Source organism: Echinops telfairi, unplaced genomic scaffold (genome assembly GCF_000313985.2).
Source record: "Echinops telfairi isolate 266 unplaced genomic scaffold, ASM31398v2 ScPeMD7_8;HRSCAF=38, whole genome shotgun sequence".
NCBI lineage: Eukaryota > Metazoa > Chordata > Mammalia > Afrosoricida > Tenrecidae > Echinops > Echinops telfairi.
In genome coordinates, this window is record NW_022103905.1 from 119,970 (window position 1) to 136,980 (window position 17,011).

Sequence of the window (17,011 nt, forward strand, 5' to 3'; positions counted from 1 at the left end):
ACTGGAGCCAGACCCTGCAAGTCGGTACCAAGTGGCTGGGAACACACTGTGGTCAAGCCAAGCTCAGGAACAATGCCTAGATGGAGTTTTATTTGGGTTCAGCAGGAGCTAGGCAGTATTCCAGGGAAAAGGCAGCCCAGGAGCCAGATGAGTAGGAAATGGACAAAACCCACCGCCATTGAGTCCATTCTGACTCACAGTGGCCGTTTAGTTTCTGAAGCTGTGTCTCTTTCCCAAAGTAGACACCTCAACTTTCGCCCAGGGAGCCGCGGGTGGGTTTGAACTGCCCAACACTTTGCATGGCAGGGCGACCAGGGCCCCAGGAAGAGACTGACAAGGAGGGAAAACAAGGACGTGTGGTCAACATGCTCTATCGTCTCGTCTCTAGAGCCTAAAGGACCAGGGGTGTTTTGGAGGGGCAATGACCTTGAAGATGGCACAGACTACGTTTCACTCTGTCATCCGCAAGGCCAGCACGAGTTGGAGCTGACACAATGGAACTAACAGCAGCAGGAGCAGCACTGTTAGCAATAGTTTAAACTGCAGCCGCTTACAAATAATATCTATTCTTTGGAGTTAATGTGTTGAAAACGTCAGCTGAATGATCCAACCACCAGTTGTGCTGCAAGACCCGTACGAGTGCCTGAGCTCCGGAGCCCTGACCACAGTGGGTCACACTGTCCTTCCTCACCAGCTGCTGTGTCTGTCAGGGTGGCAGGTTCTCGCGGCTGACTTGAACTGCCTGTGCTATTTCTGTGCCTAGGATGTGAGTATAAGCCATGGTCAATCAAACCAGGATATGAGTCAGGTTAAACAGAACTATAAAGAGTTAAAAATGAACCAAGCTTCAAAGCATACTAAAAATATCCCAGCATGCTCCACCATGATTGCCAGACCTACAGCTCGAAGGAATCACCACACTCAGGGGAGCAGAAAGACATGGGTGATAGAACTGGCCAATGCACTTCCAGCCTGGAAGGGTTTACAGCACCGTTAGGATACCCGGAGGACCCCAAGGTCATTTTTTGGTCACCTCTGCTGAGGATACTTCCAACTGTGACGATTTATGTGAAGTGGCATGAAGAGCAGATGACAGTGTGTAGCGGAATTAAGAGGCCATAACTACAACTCTGGCAAGTTTCTTGGTTGAAATGGCAGAACGTGCGATTCTATCACCACCTGGCTGTTTCTCAGGGGTGGGGCTGGGCTTTTAGCGCTGGACCCCAGGGCTCCCCAATGATGCTTTGGGTGCCCAGGCAATGGGTGGAATATAGCAGGGCGCAGAAACCCTCTGCTGACCCCAGAGAGTGCCTCAGGCAGTGGGGTGGGTGGGAGTAGGGCCGGTCACTGACCTCGGCTGATGCGCTGCTTCTCTCCGGACAGGATGCCAGGGCTGTCGATGATGCTGATGCTCTTCAGGACTTGGTTGGGCAGCTGGGAGCACATGAACCTGAAAGACAGGGACCAGAGGGGGGATCAGACATGTGTACACTGCAGGCACTCTCACTGTAGAGGCCCCGTCTCTCTGGCCTTGCAGGCATCATGTGTCACAGGGCTTGGCTGTGACTGACACAGGGAGCAGAGGCTGATGCCCGCAGCCAGGTCCCTCTCTGTGAATTTTGGTTTAACTTTCGTGTGTTAAAGGAAGCCTGGTTAAGCAGGCTGTCTACCCCTGTAAGCAGTTACACTTTCGGGCAATTCCGCTCTGTCCTGCTGGGTCGCTAATAGTCAGAATTGTCTCGCTGGCAGAGTGTTTGGCTTTTTGGTCTGGCTACGTTGTACTCAACTCAACAGCTCACAACTGACGTCGAACTTGGGTTCGTGCTCGGCTGCTAAGCACAAAGTCTGCGGTTTGAGCCCTCTAGAGGCTCCGTGGGAGAAAAGATTCCAGCCTAGGAAACCCTGTGGGCAGTTTGAATCTGCTCAACCGGCCGCCACACCAGGCATGTATTAAGTACTTTCTTCGGTACTTTACAAACATCATCTCATTTGAGCTTCAGCTTCTCTTCGGAACACACAGCTGCTCAGAGACTCGGAGCCACGACTTGTTGCTAGGTTGGCTCTAATTCATCTGTTCTTTCCCCCAAACAGCTGGGGCTGCGGCTCCTAGGGACGCCATGCCTCTTCTTCTAGGGTATCCTGTCCAATGGGCTTAAGTACCCCACATTTCTTCCTTGTCCTGGGCCTGCCCACTCCAGGAGCGACAGGTACTTGGGCCTGTAGTCCCTGTCTAATGCCCCAAGGATGCAGCATCTGGCCCATTGCCTGCTATGGCTTCCTGCCCAGGGTGGGGCAGGTACCCGTGGTCAACACCCCAAATCCTCGAGGTACCCAGGGGCTTGGGGAGCGTCCTCAGACTAGGTTAGGGGCCAGGGCTTGGGGAATACTCTGGAGAGCAATGCAGAGACCATCCTTTCTCCTGCCCGGTCCATCCTTTCTCCTTGCTCTGACCCTGACCCCCTCAGCTGTCACTCTGTCAGCTGCTCCACCGGCAAAAGGGGAGAAGGGGAGGACACTGCTGGCCTTGGGGGTCAGCAACAAGGGCTTCCTCCCTCTGGCCCCCAGCCCCTTGTGTGCAGAGCAAGGCATTTGGGCTCAGATAAGTGGCCTTCCTTCTCAGCTTCGGCCTCAGGGAGCTCTGTGACTACCAGAGGCAAACCCGGCTCCATCCAGCCCAGGCTGCAGAGCCTGCGTGATCTTTGTACGAGGCTTGCAGAGGGCCGTCTAGGGGCCTCTGCTGCCCTGTACTGCCCTTACATCTGGGTGGGCGATGCCGAAGCATCAGTCCTTCCACCCGGTGGGCCAGAAGGGAGGGGGCTTGCTCAGGAAGGAAGCATGCTGGGCATGCTGACGCGCAGTCCCTGACATTTCAAAATAGCTTCCTGTGAAGGTGCTCAGGACACATTTCCCCAAGAGTCCTTTCCGTGTTTTCAGGAAGTTGTAAAAAGTACACCGTGATCATTTTGTGGCTGGCAAAGAAGAGGCAAGGAGCAGCGACGGTGTCTTCAGGTCTCACGGCGCAGGCACGGCTGACTGCGGATGTCAACTTAGGGCACCGAGTGTCCGTGGGGGGCCAAATGCAGCCCTCCCAGTTAAAAACCTCATGACGTGCAGAACACACGGCCGGGTTCGTGGACCGGGGGGTGGGGGGGACCCTCGTCTGCATATTCTCCTGCCCTTTCTGCACCTCCAACCTAGGGGCAAAGGCCACTGTCCAATGGGGGCTGCTTTGCTAGAAAGATGGCACAGGTCAATCAAGTAAGCAGTCCAGATAAACTCAGGGAGGAAGGTGCCCCAGCCAGGTCCTCTAGGCCGGGCAGGCACAGCTGTGGCCAGGTCTCCCCAAGTGGCACCACGTGAGGGTATCTGTAGCCATCTCTGACTGTGGATAGAGGCCGATCTTCCTTCCATCACATGTCTGCACCCGATGTCAAGTTTTCTAAAACATAGTGTGCCCGGTTCCTAGTGCAAGGCTCACAGAGGGCTTTGAGATATATAATCTCGTCTCTCCCTCCGTGCAAAGTATATAATCTCGTCTCTCCCTCCGTGCAAAGCAACAAGCTTTCACTACCTCCCTGCCGCCCCCCACGTCCACCCCCACCTCCTGCCCAGCGCTGGAGGCAGAACATGGGGGCCACAACCAGATGCAGCCAGATGTAGAAACGACGTCATCCCCCAAGTATTCCAGGGCCCACAAAGAACCAGTACAAAGAGGAGAAGGAAGGAGGCCGGCAAGCAGCTGCTTGTGCACAGTTCCTCCCGACAAGAGAGAGCTGCGCCCAGGGCACCAGGGAGCGCTCAGACACCTTTGGGTGGGAGTCGGGGTGGGACAGACACAGAGCCCATGTGCAGAGGGTGAGAACCACAGATCAACATTCAGAAAACCAAACCCGAACACGGTCACAGCGATTTGGCCTTGTTCTTGCGCTTTGAGAAAGCAGGGCTCCTTCTCCTGCACGTGGCTGCTGGCCTCCGCCTGGCCTTCCCAGCGCTTCTGCGGAAGTGTGTCCAGGCACAGATGTGCCGCCCCAGCTGGAGTTCCTACTCCGCCCCGGGACGCTGGACCCAACGGGGGCTCCCCGTGCCCTCTACACTTCTCACTGAACACACAGACCCATGCTAGTCAACCCCAGAGGCGCTCCTCACGGGGGGTTTTATCAGTAAGTGCTGCGGAGCGGAGCGCTTTAGTTTTGACAGTGGTGAGTTTGCCAGACTGCTTCTCAGCGTCGGCTTTTAGGAAGTGTCCCTCACCACAGGCTGATGGAAACGCTTGCTTGTTTTCTGGAGTCAACAGGGGCCAAGACTGTATGCCAAACCCCCCACCCCACCCCACCCCTGCCCCTCTACCTTCAGGGCAGGATTCAGAGCAGCAGAAAGGGGAGCACAGAGGCATGGCTGGGTGGCAGGGCCATGCAGGGAAGGTGTGAGGAGTCTGCAGCAGAGAAACAGGGGTGAGAAGAAGAGATGACTCAAAACTCCCCCAAGGGTCAAAGTGCTCCTTCAACGATCACAATGAAGGAGACAGGCTTTCAAAAGAAGCAGGTGGTCTCTGCATGGTGACTTTATAACTTCCAAACAATGCAGCTCTCTTGGTCTTGACAGCAGGAATGTAATAACCTGGATGCTTACTGAGCATGTAGGACGTGCCAGACAGGTCTACACTCCTTGCATATGTATGAACTAACTGAATGCTCACCACCACCTTCTTAGAGAAGAACCTGGTGGCATAGTGGTGATGTGTTGAGCTGCGATCTGCCTGGCCGGCAGTTCAAAACCCCAGCAGCTCCCCTGGGAGAAAGACTGGTCCTTCTATTCCACTCCACAATGACAGCCTGGGAAAGCCCTGGGGGTGGCTGAGTTGGCCGCGCCTGGGCAGCAGGCAGTAGAGCAGAGTAGCACCACCTGAGACACGGGGGCTGTGAGTCACCAATTTATAAGGGAGGAGATTGGGGCACAAGAGGTCAGAGACCATCACCTGCGAAGTCACCTGGCCAGTAGCCGTGGAGCCAGGATCCTAACCTGGCCACTCTGGCTGCAGGTTCTAACCTACAAGCTATGACGACGGCTTCCTGCCTTTGCAACTGACGGTGTACCTTCAGTTGACTCAGAGGGCAACGTCCTAAAACAAATTAAGGTGGGGCGAGCCACAGCCCTGGGTGCGTCTCCTCCTGCCCCTCCCCACCAAGTTGGCGTGGAGCCCACCACGTGTGTCTGGGTAGACTTGTGCTCTACAAGGTTCCCAGGGGCTGACTTTTCAGAAGGAGATCACCGGGCCTGTCTTCTGTGGTCTCTGGAGGTGGACTCGAACCTCTATCGCAGCGGTTCTCAACCTGTGGGTTGCGACCCTTGGGGTGGGGGGGTAGCGAACAACCTTTTCACCGGGGTCACCTGTTTCAAAGCAGTAGCAAACGTACAGTGATGAAGTAGCAACGAAAATAATTTTATGGTTGGAGGGTCACCGCAACATGAGGAACTGTATGAAAAGGGTCTTGGCATTAGGAAGGTGGAGCCCCTCAGCTCGTGACCAGATGTTGAGGGCCAAGAAGTGAACACAGGCTGAAGCTCTGGGCGCTGGGCCCCCCACTTGCTCACCACCCTGGGATGTGAGGCCGCTGAGCCTCTCTGAGGACTCCCAGGTCTGCCAGTCCCAGATTCTGACTCAAAGTGACCCCACCTGCCCTGCGTGAACAGCACTGCCCCAGAGGGTTTCCTGGGCTGTGACCCTTAGTCAGTGTCGCCAGAACCTGCAGAAACAGTTGAGTTACACCTACTGACTTAGCAGCTGAGTGCTGCCCCGCTGCATTTCTGAGGCTAGTCATTGGGGTCCTGGAACCCTGAGGGCACAGTGGTGAGGGTCCCGAGGTGTCTTGAAGCACTTGCTACGACCTGAGTGACTTCATGGATGGGAAGAGTGTGACCAGAGAGAGGACACAGCTTCCTGAGTTTGCACAGTCAACAGGGCACAGTGCCCACAAAGACAACTCCACTGTGCAGCAAACCAAGGCAGGACACTTTGTATTACACAGCCCTACCCAGAAAGTTCAGGCGAGTCCTTGGCTGCCAAGGAGGCATTTTGTTCCTGTCAAGGCTAGAAATAAAGGCCCAGGGCTGAAGTTTAGGCCGAGCCTCAGGAGATGACCATTTAGCACATAACTCCAGTTCAGCCACCTCATGGAGTTCAATCCACACGGTGTCTCCTGGGGTCAGCAGTGCAGCTGGTCTGGGGCAGAAGGCTGGCTTTGGGATGGTTAAGAACAATGGTCTGTCCTCTGGGAACTGCCACCCACAGGAGTTAAAGAGTAACAGGAAAAGCTTCATCAAGCTTATTGTGGATAATAATAAGCCATTAAAAAAAACAATTAGCCCCTCATTAAAAACAAAAACCAACAACCGTTTTGCTGGTAAATCAAGAACAAATCTTGGCAAGAGCCTTGGTCTGCACAGCATGGTAACTGGTGGAGCTGACACCTGCCTGGCCAACCGTGATGCCCACTGAGGGCTCGGCTTCTGCTAGGACGTTCTCGTTGGGAGATGAGTGACAGCGGAAGGCTCAAAGCTGAACACAGAGCTAACGAAGACTCCACGAAGAGTTACAGAAACCTAGGTAACAAGGGGCGTAACCATCTAAAATTAACACTTTTTAAAATGTCTATTATTGCCAGATCATTAGAGATGCGACCCAAAAAAAAAAACCAAACCCACTGCCATCGAGTGGAATCGGACTCATAAGGACCGTATGGGAAAGAGGATAAGGGTTGCATCGGGTTTTGCATGGGCCCCCCTTAACCCACGTCACCACCAGAGCTGCTTCTACACAGGCAGGACAGTGGTTTTTCTTTATACACAGCTTCACTGACGAACAGTTCACCTGCCATACAATTCAGAGGTCTGAAGAGAGCAAAAAAGAGCTGGGGAATCATCACCATCAACTTTAGAGCATTTCTTCATTGCTGTGCTCAGTTATTAGCTCCCCACTTCCCTGCACCCTCCCCTGCCAGAGCCCTAAGACATCACTAACCCAGTTACTCTCTCTACAGATTTACCAATCCTGGACTTCAAATTAAAAAAAAAAACCATACAGCTCCCCTGCTCCCAACAACAAATAAAATAAACAAAATAAAACACAGGAAAAACCTCAACCCAAAAGAAAAGGGAAAAAATGACGAGAACAAATTGAAAATGGGTCCAAAGGGAAAGCAAATGATGGAATGGTAAGCTGTTGGTCTGAGGCGCCGTTCACATCCCCGGTCGTTGAAGGTCAGAGAGGATTCAGGGGAGGCCTACTCCACATGGGGGCTCAGGGCAGGCTTTGGTCACTTCTGCCACCATCATCAGGCTGGGCCAAAATGAGAGCAGTGCTGGAAGAACTGTTCGGATCCCTTCAGTCCAAAGGGGAGTTTCAAATTTTTTATTGCTAGCATCAGGGATTAAAGGTATTTTTAAAAAGAAAGAAAGAAATCAAGTCAATGAAGGAATTAAACGAGATGAATAATTTCTTCTGTGGAGACCACACCTTAAATGAGCCTAGATCCTATCTAAAAACGCCACAGACTGCCAAGAAAACCAACAAACCCGTCTTGGGAGAAATGCAGCCAGAGTGCTCCTTAGAGGCAAGAGCGGTGAGGCTTGGTCTCACACATGTTCTCTGCAGAGACCTGGAGAAGGACGCCATGTTTGGGAAAGGTGAGGGGCAGCGAAAGAAAGGATGGCCCTGGACAGGGTGGACTACCACAGTGGACTCACACGAGATCCACTGTGAGGCTGGTGCAGGACAGGGCGTTGCTTCCCTCTGTTGTGCATCAGGGCGCGATGAGCAGGGCTGTGATTCAAGGGCACCGACCAACAATAACAGCAATCTCAAAGTCATGTCTGTAACGCCTAGGATCTAACTATGCACACACGACTATTTCCAGAAAACCAGATCGAGGCGGGAAATAACCACCCCCTACATCTGTTCAAAAGCAGATGGCCGCGAGAACGTCAGACTCTGCCCCTGACGCTTCTTGAATGGACCCAAATATACTCCAGGGACCCAAGGCCTCGGGACGCTGCTGTCCTGTCTCCTCCTCGGTGAGGTGGAAATGGTCCCTGACAATCAGGAGTCTAAGGCTTCAAGACACTGTGTGTGGTCCCTCTCCCCCTCTGTAATGACAAACTGAGGGAATGCTAACAACCACATTCCCGGAGAGGACCGGAGAGAGGCCTGTCGATGGAATGTGAAGCAGAAGGCCACCCTCAAGCTGCTTCCACGGAACTCTTCTTGCTCTGGGACCAACTCCTGTGTCTTTTGGAACTATCTTTTAGGATGTTTGTCCTGATGTCTCAGAACTGCACTGTGGACACCCTGTTAGTTTTAGAAACCAGCACGGATGGAGAAATGACTGAGGTGCCACCAATCTCTCCAGTGCCAGGGGAGATGGCATCACATAGGTCCCCACGGTGGGGACTACCTCATTAAGCACTTAACTCTGAGACTCCTGGGAGCAGATGCTCAAGCTACCCCCAGGTCACGAGAGCCAGAGCCATCCTAGGGGGGATGCTGGTGGTTGCCTGGAAGACGGAAGTCCCCCACAGCAAACAGCCAGTCCCTTTCCTACTAAGTACGGCATCTTCACCTAGCTCCCAGCGCAGTACGCTGTACGGAGAGAGTGGGGGGCTGCCTTAGGGTTAACCCTGCGGTTGCTTCCAGAGAACTCAAAAACCTCCCTGCCATCGAGTGGATGCCGACTCACAGCGACCCTAGAGGGCAGGGCAGAACAGTCCCCGTAAGTTGCCGAGACTGTAACTCTTTCCCGAAGTAGAAGGCCCTGTCTTTCTCCTGCAGAGTGGCTGGTGGTTTTGAACTGCTGACCTTGTGTTCGCAGCCCAGTGTGTTACCACTAGGCCATCAGGGCTCCCTGTTGTTTCCAGAGGGTTTCTCTAATTATGAGCACACAGTGAGTGTCTCACACCGACTCTGCCCCTTCAGCAGGGGCTGGGTAGAAGAGACCTTGTCACATGGAGGCTACTTCACCAGGCTGCCCACTCTGTGAGGTCCGTCCCTCCCTCACCCATCCACATGACCAGCAGCAAGGCTGGAAGGAAGGCTCTTCTTTTCCAGAGCCTCGTGGGGGTGCAAGCTGGGGGACAGGAGGGGATGGGAGTCCCAAATTCCGGTTCTGCCCCTGCCTCTTCCTGACTTGGTGGCCCTGTGCAGAGCACTTTACTTTCTTGCCTTAAACTTTCTCATTGGTAAACTGGCATTAGTCTCGTCTGTTCTTATTAATAATCCCCAAAGATCATGAGTGAGACTCCTATACACGCTGATATGGATAACGGTCATTTTCACCATCCCTGTTGGAGAGCCACCATCACGACCGTCTTGACAGTTCACAAGGAGCTCGAGGGCCCAGGATAGCAGAACCAGCAAGGATGCTGGGGTTCCAGTCTGAGAACTGATACCAACGCAGTCACAGGTCCCTATGAAAGTCAGGTGAACCCCTCTAGGCTTCAACGTGAGGAGCCCTGGTAATGCGGCAGGTCACACATGGGGCTGCTAACCACATGTCAGCAGTTTGAACCCACCAGCGTCTTCGCAGGAAAAAGAGAAAGCTTTCTCCTCCCATAAAGATTGAGTCTCGGAAACTCACAGTTCTACTCGGAAACCGACCAGGTTGCTGTGAGTCAGAACATACTCAGTGGTAGTGACGTTGTTCTTGTCTGTTTTGAGTTTGTGCTTCAACTGGTGGTGGAATGGGTTATACACTGGGCTGCTGATTGAAAGGGCAGCAGTTCAAAGCCACCGGCGGTTCCACAGGAGGAAGATGAGGTTTTCTGCTCTCGTGAAGGTTTATAGCCTCAGAAATCCACAAGGGATGTTCTTACCTGTCCTATGAGCTCACCAAGTGGACATCAGCTTGATGGCAGTGAGTCGAACGATGTTTCAACTCTCCTCTGCCAGGATAAAGGTAGTATCTCTGTTATGGGGCTTGTTAGGACTCAAAGTTAACACGCAGGGAAAATTTAGACTAGGACTGACACACAGCAAGCATCATACAATTAACGGCTGTTATTTTTCTACACATTGTTCTTCATTCAATTAACAGTTGGTTATCTAGTGCTATACGTAGATTCTTTTCGACACATACAAATTAGGAGTTCATGAATCTTGTCACCCAGTCTATCCTGTTTCTTTTTCTCTCACATATGTTACGTGCTTGAGATTTGGGGATGGAAAAAGTTGTGAGTACAGGGGCAGTGACTTATTCAAGGTGGCTCTTCGAGCCAAAGTCTGCAACTCCCACCAAATGACCTTTCCCTGCATGGGTCTGGTAAAAAGGTAGGGGAAGATACTTATTGATGGGATTCACCTGTGAGTATTTCCAACTAGATTCTTTGGAATACCATCCTGCTGTGTATGAAAGGGGCCCTCTGAGAAGCAGGAGGAAGGATCTTATTACCAGTAAGAGCCAGGTATGGGGTGCATCTGCTGGACCTGAGAGCCTTGCACAGTGAAGCTCCTGGATCCAGAAGACAGCTACACTATCAGACAAGCAGCGGCAGAACCAGGAGCCAGAGTGTTTTCTGCAGGAGGCTGGCTTGCAGAGCGGGGTGCCTCTGGGCACTTCATTCAGGGAGCTAGGTTTGCTGACCCACAGAGCTTAAGCTCTCCTGGTAAACAACTACCCCGAGCATTTCTCACTGGCATTACAAATTGTTACAACCTCCTTAATAAACGCTTTAAGTGTGAATCTTGTCTGTGAGTTTCTGTGTAGCCACTGCAATGGATATTAGAAACTAGGACAGTAAAATCGTGGACACCAATTAAGACAGAGCACCGAGAAACATAAATTATCGTAAACATGAACCAAGCCAATAATTACTTATCAAAACCCAAACTCATTGCCAGAGTCGATTCCAACTCACAGTGACCCGCTAGGACAGATTAGAGCTGCTCTTGTGGACTTGAGGCTGAAAAGCCTCATCTTTCTCCTGCAGAGCCCTTGATGAGTTTGAACTGCTGACCTAGAGGTGACCAGTCAACTCATAACTCAGTACACCACCAGGGCTCCTCAGTAACCACTACTCCGGGGTTTCTCCTTATGACTATGGGAATTTGAAGGACGTGGCAACCGCTATCTTTTTTAAAAAGTCTTTGTCAAGCCAAGGGCCAGGACAAGCAACCTGGCTGTTGCCCGCCCTGTGACACAGCAGCAGGGAGGCTCTGAGGGGGAGGTCCTTGTCCACTTCTCTGGACTCTGGCCCACTTGGTTCCGTGGGATCCAGAGGACTGACCCTCTGGTGCTGACTCCCAAAGCCCAGGCTCTCGTGCTCCCCTCCCTGGTGCCGACCAAGGCCGCACTGGAGCCTAGGAGTCACATCTCCCTAGAAGGGAACCCCGTGGGAGTGGGGCTGGGGGGGCCCTCTGGGAGGGTGGGGGGTCCTCTGGACGGCTCTCCGCAGGTCACCAAGAGAAGAGAAGGAGCTTTCTGAGCCAGCCGTCATCACCTGAACATGTCCATGCACCCTCTCCCCAGGTCCCTTTCCACTCTAGGATGCTGTCTTTGGTTTGCAATGGGAGCATTAAGAAGGCCTCTAGGGGCTGGGCAGGTACCTCATTTAGTCTTCCACAGAAGGCGCCTGCAGAGGATACCTGGGCCACCCTTGGCAGCCACAGTATGACACCAAGACAGAGGATTTGTCCTAGGCAGATGGCTCTCGGCTGGAAGGATCCACTTCTACTAGTAAAAATCTCTCGAAAGGAGTACAGTGTGTGCCTCCTCCCGTCCTCTGCCGGCTCCCATCTCACTTCCCTCTCCCGTGGACTTGGGCTATCCAGTCCATTCTGACGGTGACAGTGGCAGAGCAGGCCTGGGCCGGACCGTTCTCGCGATGGGGCTGTGGAGTGGGTTTGAACAGCCAGCCTTTTGGGTAGCAGCCAAACACAAACCACGTGTGCCAACCGGGGATCGTCCTCAGACAGAGGCTCAAACAGCTCCTCCCTGGCTCTTCAGTCACAGAGAAGAGGGCGAAGGCAGGACCGAAGAAGGAAGGGGAAAGGGTTTAAACATGCGTTAAGCATGGCGGGGTGGGGTGGGGGAGGGGAGGGCGCACAGGAAGAGCAGCAGAGCCTGCCTGAAAGGGAGGAGCTGCATCCAGGAGCACCCACAGGCCCTTCTCTGCCCCACGGGTCCTCTGGTTTCACTGGGAACTCTGGTGGAAGGATGAGGGGGTGTTTTACATGGATGAAACACATCTCCAATTAAGATAGAATCTCAGCCCGTAGCTTCCATAACCAAAACACCACAACCCAGCCATGAAACCAAATGCACATTTCATGTTTTGACTCTGTCTCCTTGTCATGCTCCTGTGAATGTGGAGGCTCCTCAAAGTGTGGGGGTGAGAAACAGAGGACCTCAGGGGGGCACAGCAACCCCACCCCGGCGTCATCACTGGGCTCCTCAATCTGGGCATTCAAAAAACCTTAGGGCTCCCCTGGCTGAGCCCTCTGGCTCTAAGAGGCCCCAGTGACTGGGAGTCCATTACCACCCAAGGCAACCCGATCCATTTTTGTACAGCTTCGATTATTAGAAATTTGTTCCTTTCACTCGGGGCCTTATAATGGCCTTAGCTCTGCTCTCTGAAGCAGAATCAGTATAAGCGGTCATTTTCGATGGCTGTCTTCCCAAGACAGTCTGTAAATACAAACCACAGTCCCTCTGGCCTCTCTTCCCTGTGCTGCTGTTACTGGACTTTTACACCATTGGCAATCGTTCACAGAAAACGTTTAAAACACCTGACTAGAGGTGGCCATTTGCTGGTCCTTACCGATTCAGGAAAGCATTTCCAAAACGACTCAGTTTTCGGAATGGCTTCTTGGGGTCCACAACCAGAGCATTTCCTGGGGTGCTGCCCTCTGACTCGCCATACATCACGGCGATGAAGGAGTCAGTGGTGGGCTCCGGGCCGATCCGCATGCCTGGGAAGTCTTGCTCCAGCAGGTACCTGGCGGAGGCAAAAGCGAAGGCAGGTGAAACGTCACCATGCTGTCCTGCGTGACCAGCGCTGACCCCCTGGACTCACGAATATAACAGGGGAGCCTGCCTCAGGTAGGGAGCAACGCCTGCCCGTTCACTCTTGCAAATAAAGAAACCCATGGATCTTGAGCCTTCTAAAGAGCGGACCTCTTCACAGCATGGCTGTGCAGAGCAGGGGCCAACCCCACAGAGGCATGCCCAGTCAGCTCTCTACCCCCACCCCCCCCAAAAACCTCTGGAGAGGCTTGTCCTGATCTGCCCCTCCAGCGTGTTGGGGGCACCCTTGCCCTGCTTTCAGGATACTCCATGCTCACCGAGTGGCTTAAACGTTCTCTGCCGTGGGTGCTTACAGCACGCACCATGTCTGAGGTCCACAAGTACATCCCCAGCTCTCAGCGCTGTGTCTGCCCACGGAGGCCACTCAAGGCCCAGAGACTTAAATAATAGACAATTGCCTTCCTTGTCACTGGCAATCAATGATGCCAACACATCCTCCCTTGTTCGTCCCGCAGCTCCCCTGGGCCCCCGAAAAGTCATGACCACAGAAAAAGGTCTCCAAAGATATCAGGCGGCTGCTCTCGGGGGTCAGCGTGAAGGGGAGGGTCAGATTAGCTACCAGCAGGACCACGGCTAACTGTTAGACTGTGTAAATCAGAAAGAGATGCCCCTTCCTCTGGGCAGCCCCAGTCCCGCACCAGCTCCACAACTGAACATGAACCCTCACGAAGCATAGAGCCTGCGTGACTACCGTCCGCTGGAGCGTGGGGTTCTTAGTCAGGGGCTGGGAGAACCAGTTGACACAATGTGCGCACAGGAGACAGCTGGATGAGGCAAGTCTGCTTTCCATCACCGAAGCCATTCACAGGCCTTCCCTCCCCCACCATGTCCCTTGCCGATGCTGCGATGGTTGTCTGCTACAGAGCAGGCTGTGACTCACGAAACTGAACAAGGCCTGGTCCTGGTTCATGATCATTGACTGGTCGGTCTGAGTCCACTACTGTGGCTATTTTTTCCATCCCCCCCACCGGGCGAGGTGCTCCCTCATGCTCACCGACCCTCCACTTCATTAGCACCGTACCCTTCTCTAGCCGGCGGTCTTTCCTGAGGATGTGTCCACAGCAGGTGAGCCGGGGGCTCGCCACCTGGCTTCTAAAGAGCATCCTAGGATCTAGGGACACACGTAGCTGATGATGCACACATGCAATGAGGAGGGGACCAACGGAAACACGAAGACAGGGAAGCAAAACACAGCACCTTCCCAGAACATGCAACAGAGTTGGCGACCAGGTACAGAGTGATGAGAATCCCTGTTTGGGTGATCTGGACAGAGCCCTGTCCCAGGCCTGTCAGGGAGATGGTCCCTCGCCCTATGAAGGTGCTCAAGAGAAGAAACCTATACCATCCATGTGGTAAAAAAGGATTTCTTTGCCTAACAAGCCCTTGACGCTCAAATGTAAGCCCAGAACGTGTGCTATATGTCTAGGAGCAAATGTTACCAAATGTTAGACAAGAACGTGCCTTCCTGTCTGGGCTCCCTCATCCCTCCATCACGGATCTTCTTGCCTAGACTCGTCTCTTTCAGGCCTCACTGGCCAGCGTTTCCTTTGTCTGGCAGAAGATTTAAGCCCCATGATCTCTACCCTCTATCACACCCATTCTCTAAGTCACTTTACACGCCCCTCCTGGGAGCCCTCTCTGCTGTGCTCACTCCCCAATGACCCAGGCAGGCAGCAGAGGTGTGGGCCTGTTTCCACTCTGATGGGTTCTCAGTTCCCGGAAGGCATGACCCACACACTTAAAACTTTAGAATTTTAGGGATTGCTTGATTTAACACCAATCAGCAACAGAGGAAGAAAAGGAAGATTCGAGCAGGAAGGTGACTTGTCGCTGGTCAAGCTTGCTGGCTACTGCACTGTACGTGGAACCTGGCAGCTCCTCCCTCCTGGTCAAAGGCTCATCCTAGGTTGAGTCCCCTGATTTCCTGGCCCACAGAACCTCCTTGTTACCTGTTATCAGCTGCCATGAGCCGGCCACAATCAAGGCATCTTACACACAACAGAAATGGTGCCCAGCTCTGTGCCAGACCGCAAGTGGCAGGTGGAACTGCTGTGATCCATAGAGTGTGTATGTGCGTGTGTGAGACACATGTGCAGTTCAGTGACATCAATTATGCTCATCTGCTTGTTCGACCATCAACTTACTTTATCCATTCCCAAACTGGACCATCCCCCCTTACGTCAGGGTTTTCCTGGGTTGGTTTTTGGAACCGCAGATTTCATGGCCTTTCTTCCTGGTCTGTCTTAGGGTGAAATCTGTTCAGCATCATAACATGCCAACCTCCAAGGGCAGATGGGTGGTGGCTGTGTATGAAATTGAATTCATTAGCTTGACATGAACCCGAGCCTCCTGCATGGGAAGTAAGACTTTTTCTCACTAAGACACCAATAAATACTCTCATGACTTTCAGAGGGACCTGTGAAGTGCAGGTCCTACACACACTACTACACACTCTTATGTGCACATGGCCCAGGGGGGAGATTCTACCCGGATCAGGGCCAAAACGCTCCTACATTCCTGCTACCCTGCTAGGCAGGCTGGCACATCTGATGCAGCCAGGGGACCTAGGACAACCAGGAAAACACAGCACCCAGAGGCTGTGTGTACCAGCAGAGCCTGAAGCTGCCACACATCAGCATGCACAACGTGACCCATCGGGCTAAATCTTGGGCTTTTCACCACCACAGAGGCTCTCCGAGGCACAAGCTGCGTGCAATCTTCTGTGTGATCTGCAGGAGCACGAATTCCAAGGAACCAGAGGCCCCAGGAAGACAAGGGAAGAATCCAATTAGCTCACTGCACCGCATCTTGTGTGTGGAAGACTTGATTCTGGCCTTGGCCCTACCTGGCCCCCCTTTTCCTGTGTTCGCAGAGAGGCCTGCCAACACTTGTGCTGATTACTCCAGGAGTCCAGAGCCAAGGCAACCACATAAAAAAAGGTCCCAGATGCTTCGGTTCCCAGCATCTGGGGGAAGGGGTGGGGGGTGACCTGACATCTCAGAGACCTCTCTAACAAGCCTCATGGCACATTGGCTACCAAGCTCTGCCTACGCCCTGCCTTTAAAATATATATCTATTTATTTATATACTTAAATTTATATATATGTTTAAATTTATTTTGCTTTTGAGAATATACAAAGCGAAACACATCAATTCAACAGTGTCTGTAGGCCTAATCCAGTGACACTGATTACAGCCTATACAAGTCTACAACTCCCTTTCTGAGTTGTCCCCCCTCCATTCACACAAACTCACGGCCCACGAAGGCTCCCATCAAGTCTTTCGAGTTGCTGGGGCCAAGGAGCTGAGCAGCTTTGACACAGGGTGTATGTGGGCAATGCTTTTCCCTTTCATTGCTTAGGCTACACAATGTTAGTTTTTCTTAACTTCAGGGGAAAAAATATCACCTGTGACAAGGAGAAGAAAAAAAATCTCAAGATAATGGAAAACAAGCCAGGCCCCATCTCAAAGATGAGCTTAAGGATGACTAAAGCCATGTTCCCGGCACACACTTGGCCTCCCGGGCACTCATCTATACCAGTGTTTCCCAAAGTAGGTGACACCACCCCTGGGGGGCGCTGGAACAATTCAGGAGGGGGGGGGGGGGGAAGGTCCTGCAAAGTGGATACCTACACTTTGTCCTGGGTTATGAGTTAGAGTACCAACATCATGAATTGCCTGGCCGGGGGGAAGTGGGGGGGCGGCATGAGTAATTTTTTTTCTCTGAAAAGGGGGCGGAATGAAGATCCTCTTATAGAGGGGTCTTGGGGAGGAGACAAGCCAGACAGCGTGCAATGTAGCAACAATGAAAATTACAACTTTCCGAGCAGGGAGGCAAAGTGCATTTATAGAGGTCTAGATAAAGACATGTACATATGCAAATATATTTATATGAGGATGGGGAAATAGATCTATGTGCCTATATTTATAGGTTTAGT

The 17,011-nt window shown here is 52.7% G+C and overlaps 1 protein-coding gene across 1 annotated transcript in view; it reads right to left on the minus strand.

The window, feature by feature from the left end:
- EHD4 (EH domain containing 4) overlaps window positions 1-17,011 on the minus strand; it is a 90,129-nt gene that overhangs the window by 58,273 nt on the left and 14,845 nt on the right. The window contains exons 2-3 of the mRNA XM_004709367.2: window positions 12,808-12,984; window positions 1,353-1,450 (exon numbers count right to left, since the gene is read on the minus strand). Of these exons, the coding sequence (XP_004709424.1) occupies window positions 1,353-1,450; window positions 12,808-12,984 (275 nt within the window). The remainder of the gene's footprint in view (window positions 1-1,352; window positions 1,451-12,807; window positions 12,985-17,011) is intronic.